This window comes from Dendropsophus ebraccatus, chromosome 4, assembly GCF_027789765.1.
Source record: "Dendropsophus ebraccatus isolate aDenEbr1 chromosome 4, aDenEbr1.pat, whole genome shotgun sequence".
NCBI classification, from domain to species: domain Eukaryota; kingdom Metazoa; phylum Chordata; class Amphibia; order Anura; family Hylidae; genus Dendropsophus; species Dendropsophus ebraccatus.
In genome coordinates, this window is record NC_091457.1 from 143889088 (window position 1) to 143908526 (window position 19439).

The 19439-nt window shown below is 43.4% G+C and overlaps 1 protein-coding gene across 1 annotated transcript in view; it reads left to right on the forward strand.

Annotated features, from left to right (window-relative positions):
• The first annotated feature begins 5418 nt into the window (after positions 1 to 5418).
• LOC138788906 (cytochrome P450 2D15-like) overlaps positions 5419 to 19439 on the forward strand; it is a 57585-nt gene continuing 43564 nt past the window's right edge. The window contains exons 1-2 of the mRNA XM_069967303.1: positions 5419 to 5618; positions 18562 to 18733. Coding sequence (XP_069823404.1) covers positions 5424 to 5618; positions 18562 to 18733 — 367 coding nt within the window. The 5' untranslated portion in view covers positions 5419 to 5423. The remainder of the gene's footprint in view (positions 5619 to 18561; positions 18734 to 19439) is intronic.

Here is a 19439-nt window from a genome sequence, read left to right on the forward strand (position 1 = left end):
CATTTAAGTGAATGGGGCTGAATTGTACAATAGACATGGTTCTTGTAATTACTTGTAGAATTTTGACAGGTATCATAAAGCTCCACCTGCTTCTCGGCAATACCTGGAACATGCCAAATTTAGTTCTCTTGGATCCTATACAAATAAAGAAAGTCTGCCTCCGTATGACACCTGAAGATTGTGGCGGTAGTGTATAGCTGCCCAGACGCTTGTTCAGTATTGTGCAGGAGCCCCTATTCTAGCTTCCTTTTATAGATGTTTTAATAAGAAAAGCCCCTTCCACCTATTTATCGGGTGTTTTTGCCCTTTTAAACCAGGCAATTTGATATAAATTATTATTACAGATGTTAATGCTGCTTTCTAAGCTTTCTTCTACTACTACCTTACATATGTTGTATTTCTGACTTTCTACAGAAATCGAATCTGGCTTTAAAGCAACGTTTCACCTATGCAGCTGCTTTATAAAAGGAAAAAGTTGAGACTTTGAAATACCATTCCTCCAATATATTATCAGTAGAGATGAGCGAACTTGAGCATCCGATCCATCGGCAGTTGGATACTGGTTGTTGAAGTAGTTAGATGCAGCCCTAGGGAGTCCTTGAAAACATGAATGCCGCCATAGGCCATAGTTTGCATCCATGTTTTCCTGGACTCCCTTGGGTTGTGTCCATCTTCTTCAGCCTCCAGTTGTTGTACAGTCGGACTCTAGCACGCTTGAGTTGTTAGTCAGAAATGTAGTCGTGTTTCTCAGACCTTGTTCAGATCCGTCAGAGCCTTTTTCATCTCCTATAGGTATCTGTTAAAGGTGAGCGAAACCACAGTAAGTGTCATTTCACGAAAACACGAATCGCAGAACGCTCTGTAGTTGACTCCTGGTAGTTGGAGAAGATCCCATCTTTAGGCCTTTAGGAGTTGAATGTCGTTCATTCATCGTTTCATGAAATGGCTTTGCTCATCTCTAATATCTATTACAGGTCCATAGGTCCACGGACAGATTAGGTCACGCTTTACCCACACCTTGATAACGTATTAGGGCATTGCTCATATATTCCAGAAAGCAGCTTCAGAGGTGCAGATTGCTTTTACTTGTTTATATACCTTTGTTCATTTATCTGTCATTTGTTAATTTGTTTTTTATGTTTTGTATATATCTCTGAATTGTATAATACAAATGGTAAATATATACAAAAATTTACGGATTGTTTGCAGCGTGTGGAAAAACATTTGTTTCTATTTTAAGTAGTAAAATACACTTTTGCCAAGAAATCGACTTGCGTTTTTTTTTTTTTTTTTAATCCTGGCGTTATGTTCTAAAACTGAAGAAAACCTTTAAGACCAGTATAATACAATAGCACTGCTTTTATTGACAGCCTGTCAGAGGAAATACAGTAAGACATCAGTGGCAATATTAGGAGACTCTAGCGCCACCTATTAGAGGTATCTTGCGTCCGTGAGTAAATATCCGAACTACTAAAGAGCGTCAAAACATGACAAGGTATTTTAGCCAATCCAGAAACCTCACTATGAGGCGAGGAAGAGACGCCCGACGGTAGATAGCGTTTTTTTCTGCTCATTAGAACTATTCCTGTAATGGAGCACGGTGCTACTTCTGAATGAGTCATATCTTGCCATTCACAATGTCTTCTCATTGACCTTGGGAGTTGCATGTATGCTATGTATAGTATAATTTACATTCATACCACATGCCCAGGGGCGTAGCTAGGGGTTCAGCCTAGGGGGGGCGAGTGAGTCTGAGTGGGCCCCCAACCAACATTACCCATAGGGAACCTCAGCAGGTGGCAAGGCTTTTTGAATAATAAAGGGAATATTCTTCTACATTACTTATAGTGAATAAGGATACAGAGCTGTGTAAGAGGCTTCTACATCTGGAATATAGAGCCACAAAAAGATTAGAAGAATATAGCTGCCTTCTTCCACAGACAGCACCACTCTTGTCCTCAGTTTGTGTGTGGTATTTGACTAAAGTTAATAGAGCCAAGCTGTGATACCACACACAACCTAAGAGCAGGGGTGGCGCTGTTTTGGAAGAAAACAATTATGTTTTTGTTTTTTTTTTAATTCTGGAGAACCCTTTTAACTAGATTATCTTTGCCTAAAAATAATAGTGGTATAGGTAATAAGTTTTTGTAGTTGTGTGTGTGTGTGTTGTCACTCCTCTCACAGTCCTCACTCCCCACACACAGTCCTCACTCCCCTCACACAGTCCTCACTCCCCTCACACAGTCCTCACTCCCCTCACACAGTCCTCACTCCCCTCACACAGTCCTCACTCCCCACACACAGTCCTCACTCCCCACACACAGTCCTCACTCCCCTCACACAGTCATCACTCCCCACACAGTCCTCACTCCCCACACACAGTCCTCACTCCCCTCACACAGTCCTCACTCCCCTCACACAGTCCTCACTCCCCTCACACAGTCCTCACTCCCCTCACACAGTCCTCACTCCCCTCACACAGTCCTCACTCCCTTCACACAGTCCTCACTCCCCTCACACAGTCCTCACTCCCCTCACACAGTCCTCACTCCCCTCACACAGTCCTCACTCCCCTCACACAGTCCTCACTCCCCTCACACAGTCCTCACTCCCCTCACACAGTCCTCACTCCCCTCACACAGCCCTCACTCCCCTCACACAGCCCTCACTCCCCTCACACAGCCCTCACTCCCCTCACACAGCCCTCACTCCTCTCACACAGTCCTCATTCTGTACCTGACAACGTCCAGAGCTGCTGCTGGACGTCTTCACAGCCCCCCCCCCCCCCCCCCCCCCCCCTGGCAGCCATAGACGGTGAGGATCCCTCTAGCTGCCGCCCTCCCTCCTCACACAACGTTTTGCAGCCAGTGAGGGAGAGGAGGGGGAGGGGCCAGCAGCAGCAGCAGCAGCCTGTAGCAGCGTGTAGAAGGAAGCAGCAGGAAGAAGATCCAGCCCTGGCCGGGCTCGGCATCCGACAGCTGAGCGGGCCCCTCAGGAGCAGGGGCCCGCTATTCCCAGGTGCAGTTTTCCTCTTGGGGACCCCAGCCACTACAGACATGTGTTAACGCTGTCTGCAAAAGCAATAGCTTTTGCAGACAGCATTAATCTGTCTGAGACCTCAGTGGGCCCCTGCCTGAGTGGGCCCGGGGGCGACCGCCCCCTTTGCCCCCACCTATTTTCGCTACTGCACATGCCATATTCATGCCAGGATCCTATGATAGCATGAAGAAAAAAAAAAAAGGTTCACCTTGAGCACTACAATCACAGCAAGGCCTGCATGGACATGAGCCCAGCTTGCAAAGCAGAGGAGACGCACGGAAGCCAGGTTAGTATAGATGTGCATATTGGAGACGCTGATGATTACATTGGTTCTGACGGGGGAACCAATATGGTTTATGCTTCATCCGTATTTTTAAATGTATATGTTTTGGACTGGTCCTTCATTAACCCCTTAAGGACAGAGCCTGAAATGGTCTTAAGGACCGGGCCAATTGTCACTTTTGCGGTTTCATTTTTTCCTCCTCGCCTTCTAAGACCCATAACTCTTTCATTTTTCCACCTACAGGGCCATGTGAGGGCTTATTTTTTTCAGGGGCTGCTGTACTTTGTAATGACATCTTACAATCTGCCATAAAATGATTAACGGAACCCTCAAAATATTTATGGGGTGAACTTGGGTCAAAGAATGCGATTCCGCAAATTTTTTTTGGGTTCCATGTTTACGTAATCCAATTTGCGGTAAGACTGGCATTTTTCCTTTATTCTATAGGTCAGTCTGAGCACAGCGATATGCGGGTTACTAGGTTTCCTAACGTTTTACTATTTTTATTAGCAGTAAAACATTTTATTAGCAGTAAAATTATTTTTTTAAACATACTTAAAATGGTCCTATTGTAACTTCTATAGCGCATTTATTTTTTCACCTACGGGGTCGTATGGGGTGTCATTTTTTGTGTCATGATCTCTAGTTTTTTTTTTTTGTAACATATTTTTTTCTAGATCAAACTTATTGATCGCTTTTTATAAATTTTTTATACAAAAAATGGCATTAAAAAAGAGCAATCTCTGCGTTTTTTTTTTACCGCTTTTTGTTCACGCCGTTCACCGTGCGGGACAAGTATTGTTTTATTCTAATAGGATGATTTATTATAATCGGACGATTACGCACTCTACGGTATATAATGTTAATTAACTTTATTACTTTCTATGTGTTTTATGTATGAAATGGGAAGGGGGGTGATTTTCACTTTTATTGGGGGAGGGGCTTTGGAGCATTTTGTAAAACATTTATTTATTAATTTTTTTATTGCAATTTTTTTTGTTTTCTTTGTTTTATGTTTGCCTGATATAGGAGTGTACAGAACTCACCAGATGTAGTTACAGGCAAAACTCATAATTATTTAAGGGGAATTCCAGCGATCCCATAAAGAAAAATGCACAAAAAGCATATAGATGCACTCACCGACCCCCACTGATTGTTTGACATCTTTCACCACTTGTCTGCGCTGCTTCTAGCCCCAGATTAAAACTTTTACAAATAATCCACGTTTTATGTCATGGCACCCAGGTGGGAAACTACATCTCCCAACATGTATTGCACCTCAGAGCCAACTGCCGGGTACCTGCCCCTGTCTTAACGTATGTGTCCACATCTGTCTCAATCTGCTTCCACTTGGCACAGTAAACACATGTATCTATCTATTCATATACATCAGGCATAGGGAATCTTTGTCCTTCCAGTTGTTGCAAAACTAGCATGCCCACCATGCTTGGACAGCCAAAGCTTTAGCTTTGACTGTCCAGGCATGATGGGCATTGTAGTTTTGGCAACAGCTGGCAGGCTAAAGGTTGCCCATGCCTGATCTACATAGATATATTAGAGAAAATGAAATGAAACAACAGTGTTTACTTTCCCCTATACTACTCAGGAGAGGGGACAATGAAGTGAGGATTTTCAGCAGCTTTAGGGTGTAAGTCAGAAATCTATTATAAACAAACTTAGATTCTAGGTGAGGCTAGGTGGGGGCCTTTAAATCTAGTGATGGTTTCTTTGGTTATTGTCATTGCATAAAAATTAAAGCACCCAAAAATTTTTACCCCTAATTTAACCTTATTTGTATTTTTTTTTTTGCCATACATTTTAGGGTAAAATAAAAGGTGTCATTACAAAGTAAATCTGCTTTAGTACCCATGCATACATCGGGTCTGTCAGTGTTTGCACTGTGTAGTGCTGCTGGCACAGAGCCCATCTTTACCTTTACCACCCCATTATAGTGACAGTACCTGGCATTTAGTTACAGGAGGTGTGCCCAGGTGCCACTGATCTACTTGTTGAAGTTGGCAGATACTTTAAATTCATATACACATATACTTATACAACATACTATACTAGTACATATTATTAGACGCAGCGCACAAAGGAGATGGCTGAGCTTCTCTCTTTCCTATTTTCCAATGGATTTTTATTGCTCATTTCTTTCATCGTTGGCCTTTTCCTCTTGGACTTTGTGAAGAGCAGGAAGAATGGATCCCAGTTTCCCCCAGGTCCTAGAGGAGTTCCGTTTCTTGGTAACATTCTGCAGATGGACTTCACAAATCCAACAGAAACATTGCGCCAGGTACAGTATGTGTATAGTATAGATTATTCCTGAAAGTTATAAAAATTTGTGTCCTAAAACTAATAACCCAGTAACCCCAAAAAGCACAGAAAATCAAGCAGTTATATCAGTAGTTGTATAGGAGAGATGGACAATAAGGGGGAGATTTATCAAACATGGTGTAAAGTGAAGCTGGCTCATTTGCCCCTAGCAACCAATCAGATTTCACTTTTCATTCCTTACCGACTCTTTGGAAAATGAAAGGTGGAATCTGATTGGTTGCTAGGGGCAACTGAGCCAGTTTCACTTTACACCATATTTGATAAATTTACCCATAAGCCTCCAATTGACTTTTCACACTTATTGTGCATCACTGCAATGTCTAGAAATTGGCCTATTGGACTGAGAACGCTGGGCATATTGGCCATATTCATAAGCAGATCTATTTCAGAATATGTTGCCTTTGTTCTTGGTAATAAGTCACATTCAGGGCTGGACATTAACAGGGAAACTATCAGTAGCTTAGAAATATCTAACCTGCTGATATCTCCCTACAGCACACAGGGAGCTGAGGATGAAGGTACATCTCTTACCTTCATCCTCTACGACGTTTTTTTGCACAGCAAACACATCCAGTGGTGCCGATCCAGCAAGCAGAAATTCACAATTCATATAGCACAAGCCAAAAAAAAAGGGAGCAATAGATCGCACTCACCATCCAAAAGTATTTAAAAAAATAACATCAGGGCAGGGAGAGAGGGAAGGGAAGTAGCTGAAGGAACGCTGGCTACACTTGTAACAAAAAAACAAAACAAAATTTGGCCTGGTCTTCAAAGGGTTAAAGATAGATAACAATGTTGTGTGTCAAACAAAAATATGAGCCTAAATAGTCCTGTGTGTGTTGACACGCTGATGCCTTGTGATCCTGTCCCAATCACAGATGTATTACTGTTCAGTTCATTAAATTTTAGGGTCTGATCACACATGCAGTAAGGGACGAGTATCGTGCGAAAAGTCGTTAATTAAACGTAGTGTTTAGTGTAACTGCGGCCAAGAGAAATCTTTCATGTGTCATTGACCCTTAGTTTTATGCCGACACCAAAATCTTTGTTAGTTGTTCGCTAATCCTTCAGTGTAATGCTGCGTTAACACGAAACGATTATCGTACGAATTTGCACGATAGCGATCGAATTCGAATGATAATCGTACATGTAAACGCAGCGAACGATCAAGCGACGAGCGAGAAATCGTTTATTTTGATCTTACAACATGTTCTAAAATCGTCGTTCGCCGTCGGCAAAAAATCCGCAGATCGTTCACCGATTTTTCAAATGTGCGGGATAGGCTTAAGTGATCGCAAAACGAATTTTCCGTACAATATATCATTCCATCTAAACGCTGATCGTTCTAAAAAAAAAAAAATTGTTACTTCGAAATCGTTAATCGTACGATCGGCCGAATTATCGTTCCGTGTAAACGCAGCATAATTCCACATTGTTCATTCGTTATTTGCTGGAGCAAATGGTTGTAGAAACGACTATCGTTCCGTGTAATATACTGAACGTTTTCAGGTAGCTCTCATTTGTCATCATTTTTTGTTGATCATTAAAATTACTTTATCTAAGGGTCCGTTTACACAGATTATCTGACAGATTTTTGCATCCAAAGCCAGGAATGGACTATAAACAGGGAACAGGTCATAAAGGAAAGACTGAGATTTCTCTTTTTTTTAAAATCCATTTCTGGTTTTGGCTGCAAAAATCTGGTAGATATCTGTCAGATAATCTGTGTGTGTAAACGGACCCTAATGCTGGGTTTATACGGAGCGATAATTCGCCCGATTGTACGATCAACGATTTTGATGTAACGATTTTTTTTTTTATAACGATCAGCGTTTAGACGGTACAATATATCGTACAGAAAATTCTCACACATAGGGAAAATCAGTGAACGACTGTTTACACAGAACGATCGGCAAATTTTTTGCACACGACTAACGACTATTTAAGAACCTGGTAAAAGATCAAAATGAACGATTTTACGATCGTTCGCCGCGTTTACACGTACGATTATCGTTCAAATTCGATCGTTATCGCGAAAATTCGCCCGATAATCGCTCCGTGTAAACCCAGCATAACACCATAAAAATTTGAGCCCAATTTAAAAACAATACAGAATTCCACCCATTGTTTGCACCTTTTTGTTACATTTGTTATCCAAATTTTACTATTGACAACAACTGCTACTACCCTTCACACACTTGTTTCCTTAACTATCATGCATTGCACAAAACACTTACATTGTACAATTTTTAAAAAAATTAATTTTGGACATTTCTATAGTACTTACAATTTCTATGAGAATGTTTTTGGGTTTTTCTCTGAATAAAGTTTTTTCCCCCCTTTTTTCTGGCACCTCCATTATCATCAGTAGATTCATCCTGTCCCTCTATGTTATCCATACAATCTCCTGATCCTGACTAAGGGTGCGTTCACACTATGGAATCCGGGCGGATAACATGCCACTAATTCCACCGCTCGCTCCCATCTCCGCCCATGCTGTCTAGACTCCAGATTCCGTAGTGTGAACACATCCTAAGGCTATGTGCAGACGCTGTAAGAGACCGGCTGGTCTCTGAAAAGATAATCCCGGCCAGTACTGCAGTACCAGCCGGATAATCTTTAGCGCCGCTGAGTTTTCCTACGGGTACATCCGCTCTCGCCCGCATCAGAACTCCCCACAGCACACCATGGAGCTTGCGGCCGCAGCCACTCACTACATAGTTTGCACTGACGTGGGTTTCTGCGGCCGCTATTCATGTCAGTTGTTTGCGGAGCCGCTAGGGATCCCGGCCGGAGCGTATACACATAGTATACGCTCCAGCCGGGATCCCATAGGCAGCAAAGGCTTGTATATTTCTGTATAAATCGCGGCCGTTATACAACGGCAGTGGTTTTACAAAAATATACGTTGTGTGAACATAGCCTAACTCCCATCAGATACAGAACATGATGTGCGTAGCTTAACATAATTTTGTGCGCTCGCAAGTTGCTGAGCTTGATATTCTAGAAACTGAGCCCCCAAAAAAACATCAGCCAGCTGCGAGCGACCTCTTGCATCCATGCTGGCATGTGTCTGGTGTAGAAGGGCTGTGCAGTAATTCTCATGTCCATTATAGGGTTTGCGCAGTTTGAGTAATTGCGCAAAAATGATCAAGCCATGTGTGCCTGATAAATTTTGCGCATGGTCTAAAGACTCTCTGCATGAAAAGTGCGCTAACGGAAAAATTCTTGCACTAATCATAAATGGGTCCCTTTTGTTTTTGTTTTTTTAATAAACTGCCCCCGACGGTGTCAGTAGCCACAGACTATTCTCAATGAAGCACGCTTTGGCATTTTTTTTTTCTCTTTAAAATCAACTGGTATTATAAAATCAAATAGATTTGTAAATTACCTCTATTTAAAGAGGACCTGTCACCCCCCGTGCCGGGGTGACAGGCTCCCGACCCCCTGTTAGAACCCCCTATACTTACGTGATCCCGCCGGGTCCCACTTCCTGAGCCCTTCGGGTCACGGAGATTTCAGCACCCGAAGCCCGGCGCGCGCTGAGAGATGAGTCCGATGACCATAGAGAATGACGGAGCATCGGACTCCCCATTCATTCTCTATGAGCGTCTGACTTTGCTGTCAGTGCGAGCGACGGGCTTCGGGCGCTGAAATCTCCGTGACCCGAAGGGCTCAGGAAGCGGGACCCGGCGGGATCACGTAAGTATAGGGGGTTCTAACAGGGGGTCAGGAGCCTGTCACCCCGGCACGGGGGGTGACAGGTGTCCTTTAAAGTTCTCCTCCAGTACTTATCAACTGCTGTATGTCCTGCAGGAAGTGGTGTATTCTTTTCAGTCTGACACAGTGCTGTCTGCGGCCACCTCTGTCCATGTCAGGAGCTGTCCAGAGCAGGAGAGGTTTTCTATGGGGATTTGCTACTGCTCTGGACAGTTCCTGTCTCGGACAGGGGTGGCAGCAGAGAGCACTGTCAGGCTATGTTCACATAACGTATCTTTTCGAAAAAGTACGGCCATTGTTGCAATTGGCAACAACTGCTGTACTTTTTACGAACAGATACTGTACATTGCCTTGTCTTCTATGGGATCCCGGCCGGAGCATATACACATCGTATACGCTCCGGCCGGGATCTCTCGCGGCACCCTAGAAAACTGACATGTCAGTTTTCTGCGCCCGCTATTCACTGAATAGCCGCCACAGAAAACCCTGTCAGTGCACACAGTGGAGGAAGCGCCTCCGGCCGCACGCTCCATAGTGTGCTGTGGGAAATTCTGATGCGGGTGTGCATGGATGCGCCTGCATCAGAACTCTGCGGCTGAAAAGATCATCCGGCCGGTACTGCCAGGATGATCTATTTAGAGACCAGCTGTTCCGTGATCCGGCCGGTCTCTTACGCAGTCTGAACATAGCCTCAGACTGGAAAGAATACAGCACTTTCTGCAGGACTGATTAAATAGAAGCAAATTAGAAATCTATATAACTTTCTGAAACCAGTTGATGTAATTTTTTTTTGCCAGAGTACCCCTTTAAGGCTAGGTTCACACTATGTTAAAACAACGGCCGTTTGCAAAACTATGGCCGTTGTTATGAAATATGGCCGTTGTTTTAGTGTGAACCTAGCCTAAAGTTGTACAATGAGATTTCGGGCTCTTATAGCTCAATTCAGTTTTCTTTGACTCTACAGGCTTGTGCTCACTTTAAAGATCTCTATCAAGTCTATCAAGCTGTGATATATGTGACCCAAATCTCTCTAATGCACAGCAGCATTTTTTTATGGCTATTAGTAGCTTGTTTGATCATACACTAGTTACATTTGTATATACTTAAAGTGTAACTAAATTGAAAAAAAAAACAAAAAACTTCTGACATGTCACAAGGTGGTGAGGGTCCGGGTGCTGTCCTGTCCTCAGCAAACACACACAATGTGAGACAGAAGCCTGGAATATTTGTTTCCTAGGGGACGATAGCAGAAGGAGCAGGAGACAATGTGGATCCGCACAGAGGCCATTCATTTTTTTTCACTTCCTGGATTTCTATCAGCTACCGGGTGGCAGAACCATACAGAATGGTAATACATTATATAGACACATCTATATAACTTTTAATGTACTTTTAATAGAAAACAAGTTTTTCTTATCCGGAGTTCCCCCTTAAATGTCAGTGTCCATGATCTACTGCCAAGACTCTGCTCAGTAAAACCCAGCTAGCCTCCATGTCATAATGACAGTCTATGGAAGGCTCGCACGCCGCCTGTCTCCGCGCTGAAGAATGGACGTTTGACGGCCAGGTACAACTCCATCAATTAAGGTGGACAATAAAGGGGCAAGCCTTTTAGCGATTAACCCCTTAAGGACAGAGCCTGAAATGGCCTTAAGGACAGAGACAAATTTTATGAATTTGACCAGTATCACTTTATTCATTAATAACTTCGGGATGCTTTTACCTATCTGACTTTACATTTCTGGTAAATTGGAGTCGATACTTATAACAAATCTTTATGAAAAAAACCAAAATAACGTGAAAAATTGTGAAAAAATGCATTTTTCCAACTTTGAAACTTTTTTGCTTATACAGAAAATGGTTATTATCTTAAATTTTTTTAGACAATAGAAAGCTTAAAACATAAGCAGCAAATTTCCAAATTTTCAGTAAAATTAAAAAAATGTCAAAACCCTCAATTTGAGGGTCCTGTATGTTAGCCCCACAAAGCACCCCATTTCAGAAACTGCACCCCCCACACTCTGCAAAAGCATATCCGGAAAGTGTTTTAACCCTTTAGGGGAGTCACAGAAATAAAAGCTAAGTGTGTAAGAAATTAGAAAATTTTAATTTTCTGTGCAGAGAAATCTGGTAGATATCTGTCAGATAATCTGTGTGTGTAAACGGACCCTAATGCTGGGTTTATACGGAGCGATAATTCGCCCGATTGTACGATCAACGATTTTGATGTAACGATTTTTTTTTTTATAACGATCAGCGTTTAGACGGTACAATATATCGTACAGAAAATTCCCACACATAGGGAAAATCAGTGAACGACTGTTTACACAGAACGATCGGCAAATTTTTTGCACACGACTAACGACTATTTAAGAACCTGGTAAAAGATCAAAATGAACGATTTTACGATCGTTCGCCGCGTTTACACGTACGATTATCGTTCAAATTCGATCGTTATCGCGAAAATTCGCCCGATAATCGCTCCGTGTAAACCCAGCATAACACCATAAAAATTTGAGCCCAATTTAAAAACAATACAGAATTCCACCCATTGTTTGCACCTTTTTGTTACATTTGTTATCCAAATTTTACTATTGACAACAACTGCTACTACCCTTCACACACTTGTTTCCTTAACTATCATGCATTGCACAAAACACTTACATTGTACAATTTTTAAAAAAATTAATTTTGGACATTTCTATAGTACTTACAATTTCTATGAGAATGTTTTTGGGTTTTTCTCTGAATAAAGTTTTTTCCCCCCTTTTTTCTGGCACCTCCATTATCATCAGTAGATTCATCCTGTCCCTCTATGTTATCCATACAATCTCCTGATCCTGACTAAGGGTGCGTTCACACTATGGAATCCGGGCGGATAACATGCCACTAATTCCACCGCTCGCTCCCATCTCCGCCCATGCTGTCTAGACTCCAGATTCCGTAGTGTGAACACATCCTAAGGCTATGTGCAGACGCTGTAAGAGACCGGCTGGTCTCTGAAAAGATAATCCCGGCCAGTACTGCAGTACCAGCCGGATAATCTTTAGCGCCGCTGAGTTTTCCTACGGGTACATCCGCTCTCGCCCGCATCAGAACTCCCCACAGCACACCATGGAGCTTGCGGCCGCAGCCACTCACTACATAGTTTGCACTGACGTGGGTTTCTGCGGCCGCTATTCATGTCAGTTGTTTGCGGAGCCGCTAGGGATCCCGGCCGGAGCGTATACACATAGTATACGCTCCGGCCGGGATCCCATAGGCAGCAAAGGCTTGTATATTTCTGTATAAATCGCGGCCGTTATACAACGGCAGTGGTTTTACAAAAATATACGTTGTGTGAACATAGCCTAACTCCCATCAGATACAGAACATGATGTGCGTAGCTTAACATAATTTTGTGCGCTCGCAAGTTGCTGAGCTTGATATTCTAGAAACTGAGCCCCCAAAAAAACATCAGCCAGCTGCGAGCGACCTCTTGCATCCATGCTGGCATGTGTCTGGTGTAGAAGGGCTGTGCAGTAATTCTCATGTCCATTATAGGGTTTGCGCAGTTTGAGTAATTGCGCAAAAATGATCAAGCCATGTGTGCCTGATAAATTTTGCGCATGGTCTAAAGACTCTCTGCATGAAAAGTGCGCTAACGGAAAAATTCTTGCACTAATCATAAATGGGTCCCTTTTGTTTTTGTTTTTTTAATAAACTGCCCCCGACGGTGTCAGTAGCCACAGACTATTCTCAATGAAGCACGCTTTGGCATTTTTTTTTCTCTTTAAAATCAACTGGTATTATAAAATCAAATAGATTTGTAAATTACCTCTATTTAAAGAGGACCTGTCACCCCCCGTGCCGGGGTGACAGGCTCCCGACCCCCTGTTAGAACCCCCTATACTTACGTGATCCCGCCGGGTCCCACTTCCTGAGCCCTTCGGGTCACGGAGATTTCAGCACCCGAAGCCCGGCGCGCGCTGAGAGATGAGTCCGATGACCATAGAGAATGACGGAGCATCGGACTCCCCATTCATTCTCTATGAGCGTCTGACTTTGCTGTCAGTGCGAGCGACGGGCTTCGGGCGCTGAAATCTCCGTGACCCGAAGGGCTCAGGAAGCGGGACCCGGCGGGATCACGTAAGTATAGGGGGTTCTAACAGGGGGTCAGGAGCCTGTCACCCCGGCACGGGGGGTGACAGGTGTCCTTTAAAGTTCTCCTCCAGTACTTATCAACTGCTGTATGTCCTGCAGGAAGTGGTGTATTCTTTTCAGTCTGACACAGTGCTGTCTGCGGCCACCTCTGTCCATGTCAGGAGCTGTCCAGAGCAGGAGAGGTTTTCTATGGGGATTTGCTACTGCTCTGGACAGTTCCTGTCTCGGACAGGGGTGGCAGCAGAGAGCACTGTCAGGCTATGTTCACATAACGTATCTTTTCGAAAAAGTACGGCCATTGTTGCAATTGGCAACAACTGCTGTACTTTTTACGAACAGATACTGTACATTGCCTTGTCTTCTATGGGATCTCGGCCGGAGCATATACACATCGTATACGCTCCGGCCGGGATCTCTCGCGGCACCCTAGAAAACTGACATGTCAGTTTTCTGCGCCCGCTATTCACTGAATAGCCGCCACAGAAAACCCTGTCAGTGCACACAGTGGAGGAAGCGCCTCCGGCCGCACGCTCCATAGTGTGCTGTGGGAAATTCTGATGCGGGTGTGCATGGATGCGCCTGCATCAGAACTCTGCGGCTGAAAAGATCATCCGGCCGGTACTGCCAGGATGATCTATTTAGAGACCAGCTGTTCCGTGATCCGGCCGGTCTCTTACGCAGTCTGAACATAGCCTCAGACTGGAAAGAATACAGCACTTTCTGCAGGACTGATTAAATAGAAGCAAATTAGAAATCTATATAACTTTCTGAAACCAGTTGATGTAATTTTTTTTTTTGCCAGAGTACCCCTTTAAGGCTAGGTTCACACTATGTTAAAACAACGGCCGTTTGCAAAACTATGGCCGTTGTTATGAAATATGGCCGTTGTTTTAGTGTGAACCTAGCCTAAAGTTGTACAATGAGATTTCGGGCTCTTATAGCTCAATTCAGTTTTCTTTGACTCTACAGGCTTGTGCTCACTTTAAAGATCTCTATCAAGTCTATCAAGCTGTGATATATGTGACCCAAATCTCTCTAATGCACAGCAGCATTTTTTTATGGCTATTAGTAGCTTGTTTGATCATACACTAGTTACATTTGTATATACTTAAAGTGTAACTAAATTGAAAAAAAAAACAAAAAACTTCTGACATGTCACAAGGTGGTGAGGGTCCGGGTGCTGTCCTGTCCTCAGCAAACACACACAATGTGAGACAGAAGCCTGGAATATTTGTTTCCTAGGGGACGATAGCAGAAGGAGCAGGAGACAATGTGGATCCGCACAGAGGCCATTCATTTTTTTTCACTTCCTGGATTTCTATCAGCTACCGGGTGGCAGAACCATACAGAATGGTAATACATTATATAGACACATCTATATAACTTTTAATGTACTTTTAATAGAAAACAAGTTTTTCTTATCCGGAGTTCCCCCTTAAATGTCAGTGTCCATGATCTACTGCCAAGACTCTGCTCAGTAAAACCCAGCTAGCCTCCATGTCATAATGACAGTCTATGGAAGGCTCGCACGCCGCCTGTCTCCGCGCTGAAGAATGGACGTTTGACGGCCAGGTACAACTCCATCAATTAAGGTGGACAATAAAGGGGCAAGCCTTTTAGCGATTAACCCCTTAAGGACAGAGCCTGAAATGGCCTTAAGGACAGAGACAAATTTTATGAATTTGACCAGTATCACTTTATTCATTAATAACTTCGGGATGCTTTTACCTATCTGACTTTACATTTCTGGTAAATTGGAGTCGATACTTATAACAAATCTTTATGAAAAAACCCAAAATAACGTGAAAAATTGTGAAAAAATGCATTTTTCCAACTTTGAAACTTTTTTGCTTATACAGAAAATGGTTATTATCTTAAATTTTTTTAGACAATAGAAAGCTTAAAACATAAGCAGCAAATTTCCAAATTTTCAGTAAAATTAAAAAAATGTCAAAACCCTCAATTTGAGGGTCCTGTATGTTAGCCCCACAAAGCACCCCATTTCAGAAACTGCACCCCCCACACTCTGCAAAAGCATATCCGGAAAGTGTTTTAACCCTTTAGGGGAGTCACAGAAATAAAAGCTAAGTGTGTAAGAAATTAGAAAATTTTAATTTTCTGTGCAGAGATTTTATTGTAATCCAATATTTTTCATAATTATAAACCTATTACCAGAGAAATGCACCCCAATAATTATTGCCCCGTTTCTGCAGTTTATAGAAATACCCCATATGTGGCCCTATTGCGCTATTTGACACAACCACCAGCCTCAGATATAAAGGAGCGCCTAGTGAATTTCAACGCCTCCGTTATACTTGGTCATTTTTGACTGTACCACTTCAGGTTTTCAGGTGCCAAAACATAAAAAACACCCCTAAAAAGACACCATTTAGAAAACTACACCCCTCAAGGAATGTAACAAGGGGTGCGGTGAGCATCTGGTCCCCACAGGTGCTTCACAGATTTTCCGAACAATATGGCGTGAAAAAAGAAAAATTTCTTTTTTACACTAAAACATTCTAGCCTTCAATTTTTCATTTTCACAAAGGGATAAAAGGAAAAAAAAAACACAAAACATGTAGCGCAGTTTCTCCCGAGTACGGAAATACCCCACATGTGGACATAAAGTGCCAAGCGGGTGCAGGACGAGCCTCCAAAGGGAAGGAGCGCCAATTGGCTTTTGGAAGCTGGATTTCACTGGAATGGATTTCAAGGGCCATGTTGCATTTACAGAGCCCTCGTGCTGCCAAGACACTGGAAACCCCCACAAGTGACCCCATTCTGGAAACTACACCCCTCAAGGAATCTAACAAAGGGGGCAGTGAGCATATGGACCCCACTGGTGACGGGCACAAATGTGGAACAATGTGACGTGAAAGTGAAAATTTCCATTTTTTCACTTTCATGGCACAAAGGGGTCCATATCCTCACTGCACCCCTTGGTAGATCCATTGGGGGTGTAGTTTCCAGAATGTGGTCACTTGTGTTGGGTTTCCACTGTCCTGGCAGCACAAGGGCTCTGTAAATGCGACATGGCGTTCATCATCCTTTCTAGCCAAATCCAACCTCCAAAATCCAAATGGCGCTCCTTCCCTTTGGAGGCTTGCCCTGCGCACACATGGCGCTTTATGTCCACATGTGGGGTATTTACGGACTCGGGGGAAATTGCTCTACACATTTTGTGTTTTTTTTTTCTCTTTTAACCCCTTGTGAAAATGATAAATTCAAGGCTAGACCAACATTATAGTGTAAAAAATGTAATATTTCATTTTCACTCCACATTGTTCCACATTTGTGCCGTCACCAGTGGGGTCCCGCGCTCTATGTAAATCACCATGCAAGTAGTCACGGTGGGCGGGAGCTTCTTTAAGTAGTCACTGGGTCATGGGCCGGCTCCGGCGCTATAATCACGCCCCTCCAGGCATGTTGGAAAGCGGCGCCTGGTGACTTTGGGGGCCGGCATTGCACGTCAGCCACGCCGACTTCTTTACTATACTGCGCATGCGCAGTACAGTGGGTGAAGCCTCTGCTGTACTTCTGCATTACAGCAGCGGCTTCACCCACAGTGCTGCGCATGCGCAGTATAGTACAGACGTCGGCGAGGCCGACGTGCAATACCGCCCCCCCCCCCCGAGTGACGTCACTAGGCGCCGCTCTCCAACACGCCCAGAGGGGCGTGATTACAGCGCCGGAGCCGGCCCAGGACCCAGTGACTACTTGAAGAAGCCCCCGCCCACCGTGACTACTTGACCAGCCACCCGCCCACTGTGACTACTTGCATAGTAATTTACATAGAGCACCGGAGACTATTAAACTAACTTTGCGGGCTGTATGTACATGGGACGGAGGGTACAGGGGGATGGTTAGGAAGCGTGCTGGCTGATGTACCAGCACGTTTCCTTAGCTTTATGGCCAATTTTTGTGTGATTGGTTCCCTTCAAGAGAGTAGCAGTAGCAGGGTTTGGTGAGGTCTGGTTTTGTAACTCTAGCTGGGGAAGGCTTTAGAGACTATGGGGGCAAATCTGGTCTTTTTTTTTTTTTTTTTTCTTTGGGTACATTATAGGATTCTAAAACTTCTATGGAAACGGCGGCGTGGTCCAACCATTTAATTTGTTCTATGCTAGACCTTTGCACTAATAATATGTCTATCAACCAAAAATAAATTAATTCTAGAGTAGGCATTATGACTGTCTGAGTAGTATGTAAATTCCTTCTCCGTGCTATAATGCAATCGCCAAATATCAAAAACCTCCTAGGAGTGGGAGTGGGCCAAGGAGTGAGGATGTCTACATGATGGGTGGGACACTAGTTTCTCCGTCTCTGCATACAATGAGAGTGCCCTGGGCGCATTTCTTCACTCGGTGCAGTAGCTTATTAGAAAAGTGTATTTGTCTGCTGTTAGGTGCATATAAGGACACTAAAGTATATGGCTTGTTGTTGATTAAGCATATTAAAATAATATATCTGCCCATAGGATTAATTAAAGTAAAAGCTAGTAAATTTTTAAACGCTATAGTTGAGATTGGTAAATGTGGGAAAAACAAGGATTCTTAAGTCTAAATGCATCTTTAGGCTAAGTTCACACAGTGTATAATTTCATTAAACATCGGTCGTAGTTGCAGTTTTGCAACTACGGCTGTTATTTAACAAAATTACAGATCACATTAAAGTCTATGGAATCACAGCCAGAGGGTGTATACACTATAGGGGACATGTATCAAGAAGAAAAGTCATACTTTTTTGCGAAAAGTGCCGATTTACAAATAATTTATTCGCAAAACGGCCATTTTCAAATAAACTATTCGCAAATTGTCAGCGTCAACTTTGTTCTGTTTGTGTCTGGTATTACATTCCAGTTCCATTGAAGTGAATGGAGCCAAGATATGATATCTGACTCAACCTGAGGACAGCTGTGATGCTGTTCTTTCTAATCCCAGATAAACCCTATAATAAAATATGAGATTTTTGCATTCTTCATAGATTTTGTTGAACAGATTAGTTGTTTGCCTTTTAAATACATATATATCTCTTCTCAACAGCTGAGAGAAGAGTTTGGAGACATATTCAGTTTGCAGAGCTTCGGAAACAAAATAGTGGTGCTGAATGGATTTGAGGTGATGAAGGAAGTGCTGATCAATAGGCTGGAGGACATCGCAGATCGGCCTCGATTTCCTATCTATGAAAAATTAGGATATGTTGGAGACACAAAAGGTAATGTCATAATAAGTCTAAACTTCAGGGTGGGTTCACACGTAACTAATCCGCAGCGGGTCCCTTACTGTTATTCTGAATAGGATTACATACTCGCAGCAGGATTGTCATCCCATTGCAAGTATGTAAAAGACAGCCCCCTTAACCTGCGTCAGCCCGGTGTATATGCAGTGTCCCAGAACATGCAGACTACTACTCCTATTATGGCCATTTCTCTTGCTGTGTCAATGCCTGTTCTGGTAAGTGTTTGCACTGCAACTGCTGCTGGTTTTCCCCTAGTATTCTCTGGTAATGTGCATTCTCATGTGTATTCTCATGTATTCCTGTGTATTATTACAGTGTACAGTGGTATGCAAGGCTGTTGATCACGTGACCTGTAACCATGGTTCCTCCAATGGCCGACTAGCTCTGGCCAGGAGCAACCATGTGACCTCCCACTTCCTCCTAACAAGTGAGTCTTCCCCCTGCTTCCAAGCAAGGAGGATGTGTGTCGTCCCTCTCCTGCCTCAGAGGAGTTGGGCTTCTTCTCTGCAGCTCCCACTTCACCACTAGAAGTGGGGATCAGGTGCTCTGCTGTGTTCAAGTCTTCGGCTGTATCTGCCTGCTCAAGTGTCCGGAGTCTTCTCTCTCATCTGGGTGTCGTTTCGTTATCTCTCCTCATCGCTACAAGGATTCACAGCAAGTATTATTCTCTAGCTAATCCACC